Here is a 16,296-nt window from a genome sequence, read left to right on the forward strand (position 1 = left end):
AAACTTCCCACAAATCAGCAGTATCCAGAGTCATTATTAAACCCCCTCACCCTTAGCAGGAAATGCTACAGTAAAATTCTCTGCGATGGAGTTGCACAAGAGTAAATAACTCTTGTTTTTACCAGCTATTTACTATTCTTAAAAATGGATGTAGGTTGCTATGCTCCCAAACCACTAACTTGTTTTTTTTGTGTTTGTGGAGTTTTTGTTTGGCTCCAGTCCTCTGGCCATTTTCATACACAACTGAGACATGGATGCAGGGACGTGCAGCCCAGATGGGTTAGTTTCCTGGTGGGAGGAGGAAGAAATTAAGGAAATAAATTAAAGGATGAAGTGAGGAAATCAGTGAGTGAATTTTTATCTTAATCCAGAAGAACTACCCTAAGACAGCTTGGTATACTTGATTCATATATTTAATAAGTCTGATTCGTTGTATTTTTCACATAATTTCTTCTAGCTTTTTGGTAAAGTTATTAATTTCTTTTCCATTTTCATTTTTTAGTTTGGAAATGAAGAACAGCAGCTGGCATGGGCAAAGCGTGAGAGTGAAAAAGCAGAGCAAGAAAGACTAGCTCGGTTGCGGAGACAAGAACAAGAAGACCTTGAGTTGGCTATTGCACTCAGTAAGGCTGATATGCCAAACTCTTAAATAGGGGTTCTTTGGCTCCACCCTGTCCAAGTGAAACCTTTAAACATGGCTTTTATAAAAATACTAAATTCTTGGTTTATGTTGTGAAAATAATTTTAGTCACCTTCAACTCTAAACAAGACTGGCTGGTTACGTCAAACTGGGCTCTCTGTGGCTTTTCAAGTGCATAATATACAGGAAACACTGTATAAGCTGTATTATATGTTCTAGATAAAATTTACTGCTTGTAAGAAATTTAACGTATGATCCGAAGATACTGAAAGCAGAGTTTCTTTATCTGGAAGACAATGTTGCATATAGTAAACTGCAACTTGTGAATCTGGCGTTTTATTGCCTGAATTCCATTGGTTTTTTGAGGCTGCAGTATGAATTTCGAAGAAAATGTCATAAAAAGATAATATTATAGAATTAGCTTTCACTGGTTACATTTATTTAATAATTCATGGTAGGCTAATTAGTACATCATCTGCATCATCTATGTCAAAGTCTTCAGCATAAATCCATTATTAAATGGTCCCTTTTTATCCAGGAGATGTGGCTTTTACAAAAGAATCTGGCAATTTATGTATGATGAATACATAGTGAAGTGTATAAAATATTGCAAATTTGAAGCCTCTATGGATGAGTAGTTCTTCTAATTTAAACATTTGTTTGCATTGAGTTGTAATAATTGTATGCGATGTTGTAAAAGAGGGAGTTAATTCCGTGGTGGTAAATTGGACAAGTAATTTGGCAATTAAACCATTTGGTAAAATCTTGCTTTATCTCATAAGCAAATATGGTTACAGGATTGTGATACAAGTTTGAGCGCTGCTTTCAGGTAAAATCAAGCAATGGAAAACGTCCTAAGCTTGAACAGTGTTCATCCTACAACTCATTTATCCCTCTTTTGCTCCAACGGCCAGAACGTAGACCATGTTATCTGTGTTACCCAGTTGACTATGTGAGACAGCCCCTACCTCTGTTTCTTTAATTCCATCTATCTTATATTATGGGGTTACCCATCAAAGATAATTTAGCTGAAATAAGGCCAAGTTGAAACAGATTTTATTTGCCAAATACATGTTCATGCCTAAGTTATAGAAGTACTGGTAGACTGGATTGGCTTTAAAATACAGCTTGCAGTAGTAAGTCCAAGTAGGAACAGATTTTATATACACCTGTAAAAATCAATACTTCTACCTGGTAAGGATAACACAGAATGTGTTTTACATGTCATATATAAAATAAGTCCTTATGATAAGTCTGTGAATTATTTACTTACTAAAAATGCCTTTTCTGATTACAGGAACTCTCAAACTTTAGTTGTCTTTGCCTTGGACTTTTATGTCTAAATAGAGTAGGCATCTAGCACAAAACTTTTAAAACGTCCTTAATGTATATCTGCTTTCCTGTCCTTGGTTCTGTAGGAACACAAAGTTTAACAGTCTGTGTTTTTACTGATGCAGCCCTTATCTTAAAACATTTTCTCTATTTTTTTTGAAAATGTGGTATTCCTTCATCATGTTTAATGCATTTATATTTTTTATGTCCTTGCTTCCTTTTATTTTTCATAATACAAAGACAGTGCCTGTTCACTGAGTGAAAACAATCTTTCCCCATTCTGTTGTAATTGCCTTATTCTGGATGCTTTCCTTACACGGAGATAAGAATCAGTTTGGATCGTTTTAATCTTCTTAGTAGTTTTTAGTTCTGAAATGCAGCTAAGACGGGGCATTTCTTGTCTCAGGCTTTTGTGAGTAGGTATATGGGTGAGTGCATGTCTGTACGTGCCTGCACACACCCACATCCATCCATGTATGTCTGCAGCAATACAGATGACAAAACCCCATATCTCAAAATGCAGTTTTAGGAGTCACAATTCCCTGTTTGCTGTGTGTCTCCTGTGCTAATGGTACTACAAATAATGTGAATCTTTTAATTCCCCGCAGAAGGGGAAGAGATGCATTCTAGTATCAAAACCAGCCATACAATGATCTTGAATACGGTCTTTTAATGACCCCTTTGGAATGTAGAAAATATTTCTAATTTTACAGCACCCGATTTGAAATGCCTTCCCGCTGTGGTAATTTTTCTCTAAAATACGTTAAATGATCAAACATACTAAAATGTCAACAGATTCTCTTTGCTGTTGGTGTACAGGGCTAGAAGTCTCTGAGAACAAGCTCGGTCTGTCTATAGCTGAGATAAAACTTTTGCTATAAAAGAGCAATTTTCAAAATTGAGTGGCTGCAGGATTCTCAGTGAAGTTACACAAATTGTATCCATGTGTAATATTCTCCTTTTCACTTTCGTTTGGGCCTGAGTTTTTGTGGTGTCTCTTCTGCTACAATAAAACCCCATTCATATGTAGTTCCATTTTAGAAAGGAAAACCACTTTTGGACTACTACTTGGATGATGTCACTCCGGTGGGACGGGGTGGATGAGCTAAATAGCTTGATTCATTTTCTGAGTTATGTACCATAACAAGACTTTCTGCTACTCTGTCAGTGTTCTAAAATACTGTAATTTATAATGCTTCTAAGGCAATGAGTCGGTTTTTTTCAAGATGTTTAGCAGGAAGCCAGAAACGTGAATTAATCTAGCATTCCATATAGTGTTAGAACTAACTGCTCATTTTCCTGTTTCCTTATTGACTCATTCTTCATAATTGCTTGGACAGTAACAGAAGATCAAGCAAATGAACAAGGACGGAATGTGTCCTCTATGCACAGTGTATTAGATTTAGTAACCTTAGGTTTACTGAAACACTCTTGAGTCAAAATTTTAGACACTGCAGTAGAAGAAAACTTAGCTGTGATTTCTCCCCGTTGTATTTAATACAGTTTTCCAGATAAAAAGGAAGATTACCCCCATTCTTCCCTTACGCTCGTAACTCAGTGTTTTATATAATACCTGCACTTGTTCTTCTAAGACAAAACTTTTATCGCAAGACATTGATCTTCTCCTTCCTCCAGAACAGTGAAATTTAAAGCACAAATAGGCCTATCACTATTTGGGCAGAGAAAATATGTACAATGCAAGATATATAAAATGTGAGTATACACAATGCATATACAGTGTACATTGAGATCCATATTATTTGTGTCTATGTGTGTATATATATATATAGTGTATTGTATAATGTAATAATAGTGTGTGTATATACTATGTCCACATACTATGTCTAGTATATAGTTACTTGTGCTGTACATAAAATGTGTATATACAATGAATATGTAGAATATGCATTCTATATATTAAAGCTTGTGTGTGTTTATGTATTCTCTAAACAGAGATGGATACAGAAATGGAATTTTTACAGAAATTCAGATTAGATCATGTCTCTTAATTTCAAAGTTCTGGTGAAAGAAAAAAAAAAAAAGGAGAAATGACTACTTCTAACAAATTTGTTTCAGGATTACTTTCATTGGCATGAAAAACTGCATTCTAGCTGTGCCAAGTGTAAGAGAGAAACCTGGCAGAAAGTAGGTATCATCTGCACTGCATGTGATTTTACATTCTTTTGAGTTTTTAAAGTGTCTTTTTGAAATGCAGGCTTAATTTCTGATCTTCTTGCATGTGGTGGTCATGTCATCTTTTCTTTTTTCTCTGAGGCTGAGGCAATGGTTTTTCTCCTACATTTGCTTGTAGTTTCACTTCTCTCTCTCTTTTTTTCCCTTTTCTAAAAATTGTTTTTAAGGAGTTATTCCCATACACACACACACCCCAAACAGTCGCATGCTAAGGTGGAAAACGTGTTTTTCTTGCTTCATTCCAGTTATATAGGTTGCACATAATTGTCATCTGGATTTCAGCTCTGTTTTTCCTCCATTTCCACCTAAGCTTTTACTTCAGAAGGAATGACTATCCATTGCATTCTTGGCTTTGAGGAAAGAATGGAGGTGATTCTGCTTTCTACTCGGATAAATTATTAGACTCTGTGGTACACTGAGCAATCACAAAGAGTTTAGTAGGCTTTTATAGTGGCACATGTGTGTTTTATACAGAGTATCGTCACTGCTGGAATGACTCATGGAAAACCATGAATTGCACACAGCACCGAGGCACAACAGTTAAAACAGGAAAGACTGACAATTATTCACGTTGAACCTACGCATGCAAACTTTGCATGTAGGACACAGGTATTGAATTGCCCACATTATCCTTTACAGACCAGTATGTTCACATTTGCCTCGAGTGGTTTCCCTAAGTTATATTCAAATAGTCTTGTTGTAAAACATACCAGTCATTCTGCAATAAAAACAGATGCTCATAAAAGTAGTACTTCTACAATAATGCTGTATGAAATATTTTTATATTGGCAAATTTTTCCTTATGAAATCTCTGCCCTATGAGAATCATCAGTCCTTACTGTATTTTGTTTCATGTAATGTGCTCTCGAAGTGTAGGAAATTCCAAGCTGTGTCTGACTGTGTAAACTTTTTTTTTTTAATTCCTGTCTGTGAAATCTGTTGTCAGAAATTTTGTAGAATTTATTTTGTCATCTTATGCTCAAAGATAATGCACTTTTCTTGGATTCTTCTTATAATCCTTTTGGGGTTACTATTTCTTCTTTAGTGTTTCTCCATTGAGAAGAGTATTTATTCTGTAGAACTGAGGCCCAAGGAATTTTGGTCCAAGTAGAATTGTTGCTTTCCCTCGTGTAAGAGTTTGATTTCTCCCTCCTTTTGCGTTTTATTCCTCCCGCTCAGGAATTTCATTTCTGTTTAATCCTCATTTAGAGTTGGAACTCTGTTAAAGTGAATTGATCTGTGCTAATAATGATCTAGTTCAAACACCTTCCTATGCCGGTGGAACAGCTCAGTTTTTGTTGTGTGTCAACCATTGCATCTCTCTGTAGACTTCACAACAAACATCTTTTCTTAGAAAGGAATTTTGCTTGGAGTATGGTGGAATCATAGAAGATTTATTTTTAGAGTAAATATGTTAACTGTTACTCATTGACACACCTGTTTTATCAGTTGATATACTGCTCTTTTTACTTGAAAGTTTTATAAATAAAGGCTAATTTGTTATAAAATGGAATTTTCATTTTTCCAACTTCTGCCTTCCCCTTTAAGTTTAACTTTAAAAGGAAAACTCCTAGTGACTATGGTTCCTTCTGCTGTTACAATTATAGAGTGCTCTTCTGGTGTCCCTTTTAATATGACGTTCTTTAGTCTGACCTAAAAAAGGTGAAAACACAAAGTGGAAACTGCAATGTTGACCTAAATTTGACTAATATCTCCAAATATGTACATTATTGTAGTTATATTTATCTTCCGAATATCATAACAAATTGAAAGGTATTTTAATTTTAACCCATCTCGTGTGTTTATTGTTTAATATAATAAGAGAAATGTTATTGTTTAATATAATAAATGAAAAGTTACTTTTTGGAGCTCTGAGACTTCGGCAATCTTTCTTTACTCTTTTTTTTTTTTTTTTTTGGTCCATGATTTCATAAGCTTTTGTGTCAGATTTGTGAATCTTGCTTTGAAAAACTGCTTGATTCTCTGTGTTGGGCTCTTTTTTTCTTTTGGCTGGTGCCCTCCGCACACTGTTTTCCCTTCTGTCCTTCCCCTTTTTCCTCATCCTGGCCACATTTGGTCTGTACAGACCAGTCAGAAAATCCAACACCGCACCCTTTCCAAAACAATTTGTGTGCCGCAATGCTAAACATCCAGGCAATTTATTCTGGGAGGGGTTAGAGAGATCACCAGAGACAAACCCTTTCTGCTTGCTGGAAAAACACACCTCACTATCGTACTATTTGACATTATTCACTTTGACTCATTATTCTCCCATCTGTTTGTTTTATTTACTCTGCTTCTGCACACATTGGCATGGTTAACAACAGATTGCCAAGGCAGGTTTCTCTTGAAATTGCTCTGCAGCAATATTTTTAGTACGTTGACATTTTGAAGCCAGGATTTTACTATAGTGTGTCACAGACAAGCACAACTTCCTACCCAACTTCTCTCGTCGGGTAACGCTCCTCTTCGCTTACAAAAACGTGGGCCACAGCTCTGTGTTTTGCTCCCACTCAGGTTTTTGGAGTCTTGACAACTTCCTCATCTGAACACTTCCCCAAATACCTGCCCGATGTTCACTGTCCATGCCTGATCTGGAAGGACTCCCTGTACCAGGCGTCGCGTAGAGGCCAAGAGGCTCTTCATTGGGAAGAAAAGCAAGACATCCTGTTCGAGAAGAAACATTTACAAGTGGAAACTGGAACTTAAAGGAACGCCAAGCTACGAGCACAGCTGTTAAACCTCAAAAGCAAAGGGACCTAAATAGGACCCGGGACCAGCTTGCGTTGTGAAAGTCTGAGCTCTCGGAGCCCTTGCTGCCCTCCCTACCCCTAAAATTGCAGTCATATTTTTCTTGGGGAGGTGCTACTGGGAGAAAATTGCTGAATCTCCTGTCTGCTGTACATAACTATCAATTTAGTCACTCCGAACATCTTTTACCTCCTGTCTAGTTAGCATTTTTTTTTTAATGTAATGACCGCAATTAAAATTTTTTATTGGTGCTGATACAGCATTTCTTACAAATGCTATAGCCTTCTCTAATGATGACTTTTATGTTCATAACACTATTTCCCAGCTGCAAACGTAATATATTTCTGCTGTTTAACCTCCCATAAATGTTGTACTCAAACACAGATTTCAGAAGGGAACTGTACAGAGGAACAAGCCCTGTGCTTTGCCCATCCCTTGCACCCACAGGAAGGGCACCCAGGCATCCTATATCCCTTGTTTTGCAAGTGCTTGCAATATAAAATGATTAATATATCAAAAACCACTTATGCTGTCATCGTGCACGGGCTGTAAAAAAAAGTGGTTGTTGGGGTTTGAGGATTCTTTGTGTGTGTTGTGTTTAAGCCTCAGGCTCAGTAGCTTCTCGTCTAATATATCAAATGTCGCAGGGGATGTCCAATGTGATATTCCAGATATTTCCTGATGACATAATGATAGGTCAGAACTCCAGGAATGCTCTGAGCTGTTAGAAGTGCAAGAAACCAAAGTAAAAGTGATTTAAAGGGATAGTATATCTAATTACAAACCTGTAATAGGTAAGTTCATCTGCAATTTCTGTGTTGCTGAATTTATGCTTACTCAAAGGGCAGACTTTTGATTTGCTAAAAGGAATTATATTTGAAGCAGGTAAATAAGCAGGTAACTAATGCTAACTATGGTTACAGACTAAATGAAAACTTTGTTGCTCCTGCTCTCCTTGTGCTTGGAAAGGTGGTTTTGGTAAAGTTAATACATCTTCATTATATAAAGCAGTGCATATGACTCATTTTTTTGTCTACATAAAATATTATAAGATCAAATAATTGTGGCTGAAAAGTCAGACCTCAAAAGATTAAATCAAACATGTTTTCTGCCTAACAAGTTTAGGATAAATCCCTGCCTCCTCTGCACACTTCAGGTTTGGAGTACTGTTTTGTGGCAGAGACTATTCCCAATCTCAGCCTAAGTGATGGGGAATTGGTTTGGGATCAAATAGTACAGAGCTTTAAGGAGTCTCTGGGAGTCAATAAGTTGAGCCAGTTACATCCAGGGCCTGTGAATTGTGTATGGCTACGTGCTTTAGGTTACTGGTGTTTGGCTTGTAAACCTATTCCTCCTCCTCCAACTCTGTGAGAAGCCTGTTTCTGAATGGAGCTGTGCCTAAGCCTGGCTTTTCACTCAGGGCAGAGAGGGGTTGCTGCAGTGCCAGCGAGTTTCAGGAGCTCCAACCCTTCTGCTCTTGGCAGGATGAGTCCCGGGCAGGTGGGACCTGTTACGCACCCAGCTGAGAGCGGCTGCTTCAAGGACATGCAGGAATTTTAAGGTTCGTAGATGCCACCAAGTATGTTTCGATGTTAGCAACAGGGATAGCTTTCTCCCTATTAAATTACATGGGGTTTGGATTGAATGTTCCTCTTTATGTTTCCCCCTGACACTGCTAGTTACCATAGCGATGGCTACATGACTTCGTTGTAGTTGTTTAATTTAAATATAGCAAAAGAAATTGCTAGAGCTTGGGATTCTGGCTTCGAAAATTCAATTTAAGAAAAGCCTAACAGCTAGTCTGTTATAGGTGCACAAAATAGCTTTAGAAACCACAGAGCTTCTACCACAGAAAACCACAGAACCGCACAATCCTATAATTTGAAGAATGGACAAACTTTTTTTGGCACTTCTTGTGGATGGAGGACCAAAGTTTAGAGCGAGTCAATGTTTTCAGGCAGTTTGTAAATGGCTGCGAGTAACCAAGGACTTGCACAGGCTGAAATCCCCCCATCCCTGCACGAGGTGAGCCTACGGCCAAAATTAAAGCTTAAACTCCCCCAGCCGTGATCATCTGCAAAACTGCAAATCTAAAATGAACTTCCAGAAAAGTCGGGGGGTTTCTAGTCCAGCCTTCCACTTTTGGGTTGAAAAAAAAAAAAAAAAAATTGATTTGGAAGCGCCCTGCCTGCTTGCTGGCAGGCTGCTGGTACGTTGCAGGGTGCTGCGTCTCCCTCGAGAGCTGGAAGGCGGCCGAGCGGCTGCAACGGCCCCTCGGGGTGGCAGGACGCGGTTCTGTTCTGGGTGCTGTTTCAGCAGCAACAGACTCCTTGTCAGGGTGTTTTCTGAAGATGAGTTCCCATGTAGTACAGATTTAACTGACTCTTCTGAAGTCAGCAGGTGAGAGAAAAACCGTTTTCAGCATAGTGAAACACAACGCTCTGAAACCCAGCGTGGAATTAACTGACTTTAAACAGTAACTCCTCTGGATGGTGTCTCGAGTTCAGAAATAATTGCTAAAACTTTCACTAGGAACATTGTGCAGGATTTGCTAGTTTCTGTACTTAACGTGCTCTATCTAATCTGGCAATCTATCTTGCAAGTATAGTGAGCCCATCACTGTGGTATCTTGTAAGAATATGTGTGAAAATCTTGTTTACAACGGACTCTACGTTTCCTCCATCGGGTTTAACTACAACTTCTTTTTTTTTTTTTTTTTTTTTTCCCCCCTAGTGTGTCAAAATTAAATCCAGGATAGCTGCAGACTGAAAGGACTGGTCTTTGCTGCATGCTCCCTGGGAGGCATCTGGGATTCTGAGTCTTTTGTGTTAATTAGAACAAAATTACTTAAAAGATGATGACCTGATTGTCTATTGTTAGAGGACTTGCACAGCACTAGCTACCTCCTGCTGGCCAGAGGAGGCTTGGTAGATGGGTGGAATCACATCAACACATCTTTGGATGCACTAATTTAAGGCAATTAAAAAAAAAAAAAGAGAGTTGAAAATTACTCATAATAGAATGTGAGAAGAATGAGATCAGCATCTCTTTCTTTCTGCTACAAGATTATCTCAAGATTCAAGAACCTGCAGTTTCCTGTAAAGACCACACAGAATTTATCATATATGCTCTCCCTTAAACAATTAAAGTTGATCATGAGCTTTTATTAGTGTTTTGTGTCCCCTGTCCATCCCCACTTTCAGAGGCCTGAATTTATATATTTTTATATGATGGTTTTGATATTTATATATGAGGATGGCTTTGCCCTATTTTCAGTTGGGTTGCAACAAATCTAAAAGCTCGGAGGACACAACCTGCCCATCTTCACATAGTGAATAGCACACAGCAGAGCATGTCTCCACCGTTCATCACGATTTGAGTGTGGTTTGGTAACATGGTCTCAGGCAGATAACAAGTCTCTTCCCTGAAGACCTTCTAGTGAAGAGGAGCAGAAGTAGCAGAGTTTATAACCCTTACAATGAGGCGATTCACCGGAGCAAAGGGAAGCTCAGATGCTCCCGTGCAGAGGTACAGGAGGAGGGAGGAGGAGCACCCACTGCAGTGAGTGCTACAGAGGAGCCCCACAAAGGGTTTTTTAAGGGTTAGTGAACACAGCAGCATGTATCTCTGCAGGCAGGCACTGTGCAGGGTTCATATGCTTTGTGCTCCCTGGCTGATCTGGGAGGATACAGAAGTGGTCAGACCAAAGGGCCACCTAGCCCAGTAGCCTGCCTCGAACAGAGGTCAGGAGAGATGGCTGGGGACGAGCAGAGTCAAATAAGCAGGTCGTGATGCTTCCAAGCTCTCCCCCACTGCTGGCCAGCTCTGTCTGGGGACCCTCCCCAGCCAGATGTGGGGCTGTGCACTGAGGAGCGACCGTACCCACTGCAGCAAGGTGTCAAACCTCTGCCTCTTTTCTGTTTGTATTATGAAAGAGGGAATAATGTAAGATTGCACTGTTATCACCGAAACCTGAGTATGACTAAAACCATTGTCAGTTCTTCAGCAAGAGCAAGGGAAAGCCAGGTGGCTATGGAACAGTAAGGGTAAGAATTAATTTCAAAAATTGTGTTCTTAAGGTTATAAACACAAAGGACATGCTGAAATATGAAAATCTTTGGCTATGGGGAAAGAGAAGGAAATACCTAGAACTGTTGCAACAATGAATGTGCTAATTTTAGAACATCTTTAAGTCATCCTCACTTTCTGGAATTAGATTGTGCAATTTTTTTTCTTGCAAATAAATGAGTTTTGTTTTTAATGAAGAAATGTTAAGTCTCCCTTATATTTCACTTTGAAAGAGCTATAAAAGTGAAATGTGGAACTCATTCTTCCATGTCAATGATTAGAAGCCCAAAATACATCTGTTCCACATGAACAACTGCAGCCTTTGCTTTCACAGAAGAATAGCTATATTTGTAGTTACTCTAAATGTATTCCTGTTGATTTCATTCTTGTGTATTCTAACTTGTAAAGTCAGAAAAATGTCACAACCTTGATTAAAATCAAGTTCCAAGTATCCAGATGTTAAGGAAAAATGCCTCAATATTAAGCTGAATCTGCATACCTAATTAACAGTGATTTTGTTCTACAAGTATCAAGGCTCACCACTAAACCGTAGCTGTAAAAACAGAGGATCCTCATCAGAGTTTCTGAGTAATTGCATAGATGTACTACTTGGACTTATGATCTCACTTACAGCTGTGGCAGAGCTTGGGGGGGGGGGGGGGGGGGGGGCTCCATTTGACTTGTTGCAGCTATTTACTGCTACAGCTATTGCAGTACCCAGTTTATTTGAAATTAGTTTTCAGAAGCTGGATTCCTGGGTAACTTATTTTCCTCCAAAATAGTTAATATCTTTCTTAACTCCTGAAATGGAGGTGGGATTACAAATTAGTAGTTTAGAATAGAATTTAGATTTTGGGGGAATGAGTTATGAAGGTATTCTAACCTGTGCTGTGAATTCATGTTTAAATTCCACTACTGTTCTATTGGAATTCTGCACTGAGCTCTTGAGAGCAAGGATAATTTATGTACAAGAATGCCTTAAAATAAGCCTCCGTAATTACAAAAATGCAGTGTTTAAATTTATAGTAAAAACCCACACACTGCTGGCAAAACTATAACTGCATCTGGAAAACATTAAGGATGCTATTAAAATAGTCTAGCATAAACTAGAAATGAGACTGAAATTACAGAGTTGCTTACTTAACCATTTTTAGGAAGTATATTTTGAATATGATCTACTTTCCTATTTGATTTTTTGATAAAACACCATACTGTATGTTGTTTACCACTGAGGATGGATTATGTATGCTGTTATCTGTTTCAGAAAAACCCGTAGTTCAGATTTTTTAAGTGTCTTCTTACAGTTGTTGATAATGTAAAATATAACCAGGTGGTTGTTGGTCCAGCCATCAGGGAGAAAATAACAGGGAGATCTCAAAGGAGAATAAAAATCACAACAATTAAAAACTTATTTTATTAAAAAGATGAAATGTTTTCAAACATTGAAAAATTATGCTTTTATAAAAACAGAAATAGGCAAAATACCCATTTGTCTTCTATTTACATATACAATATTTCTCATTGTATAAAATTATTTACAATATATAAAAAAAATACAGTAAAATAGGTTATTTTCTCACAAGACATCAAGCCCTGTACTTCTAGTGTAGATCATGGCAAACAAGAATATTATTGCACCTGTGAAACAGTCTAACAATAGGAGTGTTCTCTTAGCCATGCCTTCAACTGAGATCTAAAATAACATCGTGAGCTACAGTAACATTCATTTAATCTCTTCTAGGGTCAACTTCAGGCAGTTTCCATACAAACATTGTCTCGTAAAGCTTAGGACTGGGCAGTTAGAATCAGAAAAAACACATATTTACAGCTTCTTCTATACAATCTGTATGGAGTCTTATGGAGTTTACCCTTCACAGAAGCTGCATAAATACCCCCTGTTCTCCTGACCGGGACGGGCAGGTTCACTGATACAGTCACGTCAAATTCTCTGCAGGAGATGACTGGCTAAGTCTCCTTGTGTCAAAACCTCCTCAGCTTCCATCGCCAGAGCGTCGGTGCCTCCCTACGTAGTACCAGCTACAAGTTTTTAACGCTTCTGCACCTGAGCAGTTAAATAACGTCCACTGTCGGCAGGTCGGAGTCTCCGGGGCTACATGTGCCGTTTCATGTGCAAAGCCAGGTGGTCTGACCTGGAGAACGCCCTGTCGCAGAGGTGGCACTGGAAGGGCCGGTGGCCGGTGTGCTTGCGATAGTGACGGGTGAGTTCGTCGGAGCGGGCGAACTTCCAGCCGCAGCCTTCCCAGTTGCAGTGGTAGGGCTTTTCACCTGTTGGGGAAACCGGAGAGAGCGTGACTCAGCGCGGCACTCCCACGTACAGCCCGCATCACATGCCAGGCAACCTTCCGAGTTTATCTCAGCGTACCCTTTTATTTGCTACCAAGCCCTTCCCCAACACAATCCAAGCGCTTTTAAACCAGACTGCTCTAGCAATTCTAACCTATACCTGCAGTGAAAATCTTTTGAGAAAAGGTGCTAGAAGCCTTTCAAAAAACTTTCCCCTATATATGCATAGGAAAACACTTAGACATTATAGATCTGACCACCTGTAGCAGCCCAACCGTGACTACTCCTGGAGTTTAAGAGACTACAGCGTTAAAGCTCAAGCTGCAAACTGTTTTATACAGGCTTTGGCAAGCAGCATGTCTTCAGATGAAGGCAGCCAGCTGTATTTACCTGTGTGCGTCCTGAGGTGGGCCTTCAGGTGCGAACTCTTGGTGTAGGTCTTCCCACAACCCGCATAGGTGCACGTGTGAGTGGCTGTCCTCTTCCGTGGCCAGGACCGACGTCCTCTTTTTGGTTTGGAGTCCAGCAGCTCCAGAGGGGAGGAAGGAGGGGTGAGCATGCCTCTGGGAGCGGAGGGTTGTAAGGGCAGGCTGTCCTCGAAAAGGCCAAACTGGGAGGTGTTCTGGTACTGGAGATGGGTCTGCGGGTGGTGGAAGCCGGAGGCTGGGTGATAGCTTTGCTGGAAGGACACGGACGAGGGGCACATCATCTGCGTGTGGCAGTCATTCACCATGAGATCATCGGGGCTCAGCGGGGGTGTCTCTGCCCCGGGGATTTGGGGGGAGCTGGCCACCCGGGGCTGCTCGTAGGCCATCATGCAGGTCGCATTGCCCTCCTGCTTGATCTTTGGGCAAGCCTGGGGCACCAGACCTAAGACCGGTCCATAATTGTCCATGTCGGGTTCGGGCTTAATGTTCTCAACAAACTGCGGGCCCCCGAAGCTGGGTGTCACGAAGAACCGCCCGTGGACGTTGCCAGGAGGGCAGTAGTTGGAGTCCATCTCGGAGCGGATCATCTCCGGCACGATGCCGGCGTTGTAGGGCGGGGGGCTGCCCTGCTCCAGGGCACTGTAGCATCCCGGGGACGGGTTTGTCTGGTAAAAGCCGCCGCTCTCCCCTTGGGCAGGGGGATAGTCCCCACCGGCTGCGCCCTGGCCGTAGCCGTCGCTGCCCATGGAAAGGATAAAATCCAGCACGTTGTTGAGATCTTCATCCTCTTTGCGCGGGGAGAGGCCGCCCCAGGTGCCGGCGGGGGTCTTGGCCTCCTGCTCGCACTTCCACCTCTGGGGGAGAAAGAAAAGGGAGAAGGTTAGAGGTGGTGTTTGACGGGGTGAGGGGGGGTGGCGGTAGATTTAGGGAGAAGCGGGGCCGCGGCACCGCCGCCCACCCGTGCGATGAGCCGCGCCGGCCTCAGCACGGCGGCGGGAGGTGGCGGGCGGGGGGGGGGGGCGGGGGGGAAGAAACTCACTTCGTGGAGGGTTTTCTCGCGGCAGGGGCTGGCGAAGGTGGCGAAGGAGGGCAGGATGGTATCGCTCAGCGCCATGGTGCGGCCGGGCGGGACGGCGGACGGCGCGGCGCGGCGAGCCGCCCTCCCCACCTTATAACGCGGGCGCGGGCGCCCTCAAGCCAATTGCAGGGAGCGGAGGAAACGCGTCCCGGACGGGGCGGGCGGGAGGCAGCGGCTCGGGCGCAGCCTAAATTTAGCCCCGGTATAAAAGGACGCGGCGGCGGCGGTCCCAGCCCGAGCGGGGCGGAGCGGAGCGGGGCCGGGCCCGGCACGGCCGGCGGGGCCCCCTCGCCGCCTTCCCCTCAGCGCGGGGCTCGCGCCGGGCCCAGGGGCGGCCGCGGAGCGGCGACCCCCGCCTGGGGCCGCTGAGGGAGAACTGAAGGGTCCCGGCCCCGGGGACGCCAAGGGACCCTCGTGAGCTGAGGGGACGCTGAGGGATGAGGGGCCATGGAGGGGGTCCCAGCCCTGGGGACACTGAGGGACCGTCCCTGACGGGAGGGGACTGTGCACTGAGAGGCACCGTGAGGGACCTGCCGTGGGGTGGGGGACACTGAGGGACCCTCCCTCACATGAGGGGACACGGATGGGTCCACGCTCCAACAGAGACTGTGAGAGACCTGCCATGGGATGGGGGACACTGAGGGGTCCCTGCCCTGGGGACGCTGAGGGACCCTCCTTGACATGAGGGGACCGTGCGCTGAGAGGCACCGTGAGGGACCTGCCGTGGGGTGGGGGACACTGAGGGGTCTCTGTCCTGGGGACACTGAGGGACCCTCCCTCACATGAGTGGACACTGATGGGTCCACACTCCAACAGAGACTGTGAGGGACCTTTCATGGGATGGGGGACACTGAGGGGTCCCAGCCCTGGGGACACTGAGGAACCCTCCCTGACATAAGGGAACCGTGAGCTGAGAGGCATCGTGAGGGATCTGCCGTGGCATGGGGGACACTGAGGAAGACACCATGAATGAGGGGTTTGATCCCCCCACCCCTCACGGCAGCTGCCCCACGACCCGGCCTCATCCCTGGGGCATGTGGTGGGGCCAGACCCAGAAAACAAGGGTGGGAGCAGAAGGGAGCAGAACGAGCACAGCAGGGGAGGCAGCTGCCCTGCTCCACGTGCGTAAATGCACTGGTGGGCTGGTGATGGAAGCCTCGGCTCTGGTCACCCCAAAGGTCTCAGCCGCACCTTGGTGCTGACAGAAAGGTGTTTAATGCCACTCTTGTACGGTCTCCGCTGGAGACTTGAATTTAATGGAAGTCCAGATCTCTAGCAGAGTTTCCATTTACTGCACAAAGATTGCCAAAATCAACATTTCCCTATGACATTATGAGAGAAATAATGCAAGTAGCTTTGGTGATCTTCTCTGGTCGTAGTCAATTTATGGTCCTGGGCTGGATTTTTCAGAAGGGAAGACTGTTCTCCCTTACCTTGGCCTCTAGCTCAGATGCCCAGTCTGAAGGAGCTATTCTCCAATAATTTTTGATAACATGCCCCAG

At 42.9% G+C, this 16,296-nt stretch overlaps 2 protein-coding genes across 7 annotated transcripts in view; one reads left to right on the plus strand and one right to left on the minus strand.

Moving 5' to 3' along the window:
- The window catches only part of EPS15L1 (epidermal growth factor receptor pathway substrate 15 like 1), a 45,799-nt gene extending 39,766 nt beyond the window's left edge, over positions 1-6,033 (plus strand). For 5 of the 6 annotated variants that reach the window (XM_074808476.1, XM_074808477.1, XM_074808478.1 and 2 more), the window contains one exon: positions 503-6,033. In XM_074808476.1, the coding sequence (XP_074664577.1) occupies positions 503-649 (147 nt within the window). In that variant the 3' untranslated portion in view covers positions 650-6,033. The remainder of the gene's footprint in view (positions 1-502) is intronic. The other variant, XM_074808480.1, reaches the window with a different exon arrangement.
- Positions 6,034-12,379: 6,346 nt separating this feature from the next.
- Positions 12,380-14,873, minus strand: KLF2 (KLF transcription factor 2). Its single transcript, XM_074808793.1, has 3 exons — positions 14,756-14,873; positions 13,679-14,570; positions 12,380-13,270 (listed from the first exon to the last, which is right to left on the minus strand). Exons 1-3 carry the CDS (start codon positions 14,828-14,830, stop codon positions 13,095-13,097), a joined length of 1,143 nt encoding a protein of 380 aa, XP_074664894.1. The 5' UTR covers positions 14,831-14,873; the 3' UTR covers positions 12,380-13,094.
- Between the last annotated feature and the right edge of the window lie 1,423 nt (positions 14,874-16,296).

This window comes from Strix aluco, chromosome 29 (assembly GCF_031877795.1).
Source record: "Strix aluco isolate bStrAlu1 chromosome 29, bStrAlu1.hap1, whole genome shotgun sequence".
NCBI classification, from domain to species: Eukaryota; Metazoa; Chordata; class Aves; order Strigiformes; family Strigidae; genus Strix; species Strix aluco.

Excerpts from the sequence above, each read along its gene's own strand:
- KLF2 (XM_074808793.1), bottom strand. The coding sequence starts at position 14,830 with ATGGCGCTGAGCGATACCATCCTGCCCTCCTTCGCCACCTTCGCCAGC. Across the intron at positions 14,571-14,755 it reads GCGAGAAAACCCTCCACGAA|AGGTGGAAGTGCGAGCAGGA; the intron begins GTGAGTTTCTTC and ends TTTCTCCCCCAG. Across the intron at positions 13,271-13,678 it reads CCACCTCAGGACGCACACAG|GTGAAAAGCCCTACCACTGC; the intron begins GTAAATACAGCT and ends TTTCCCCAACAG.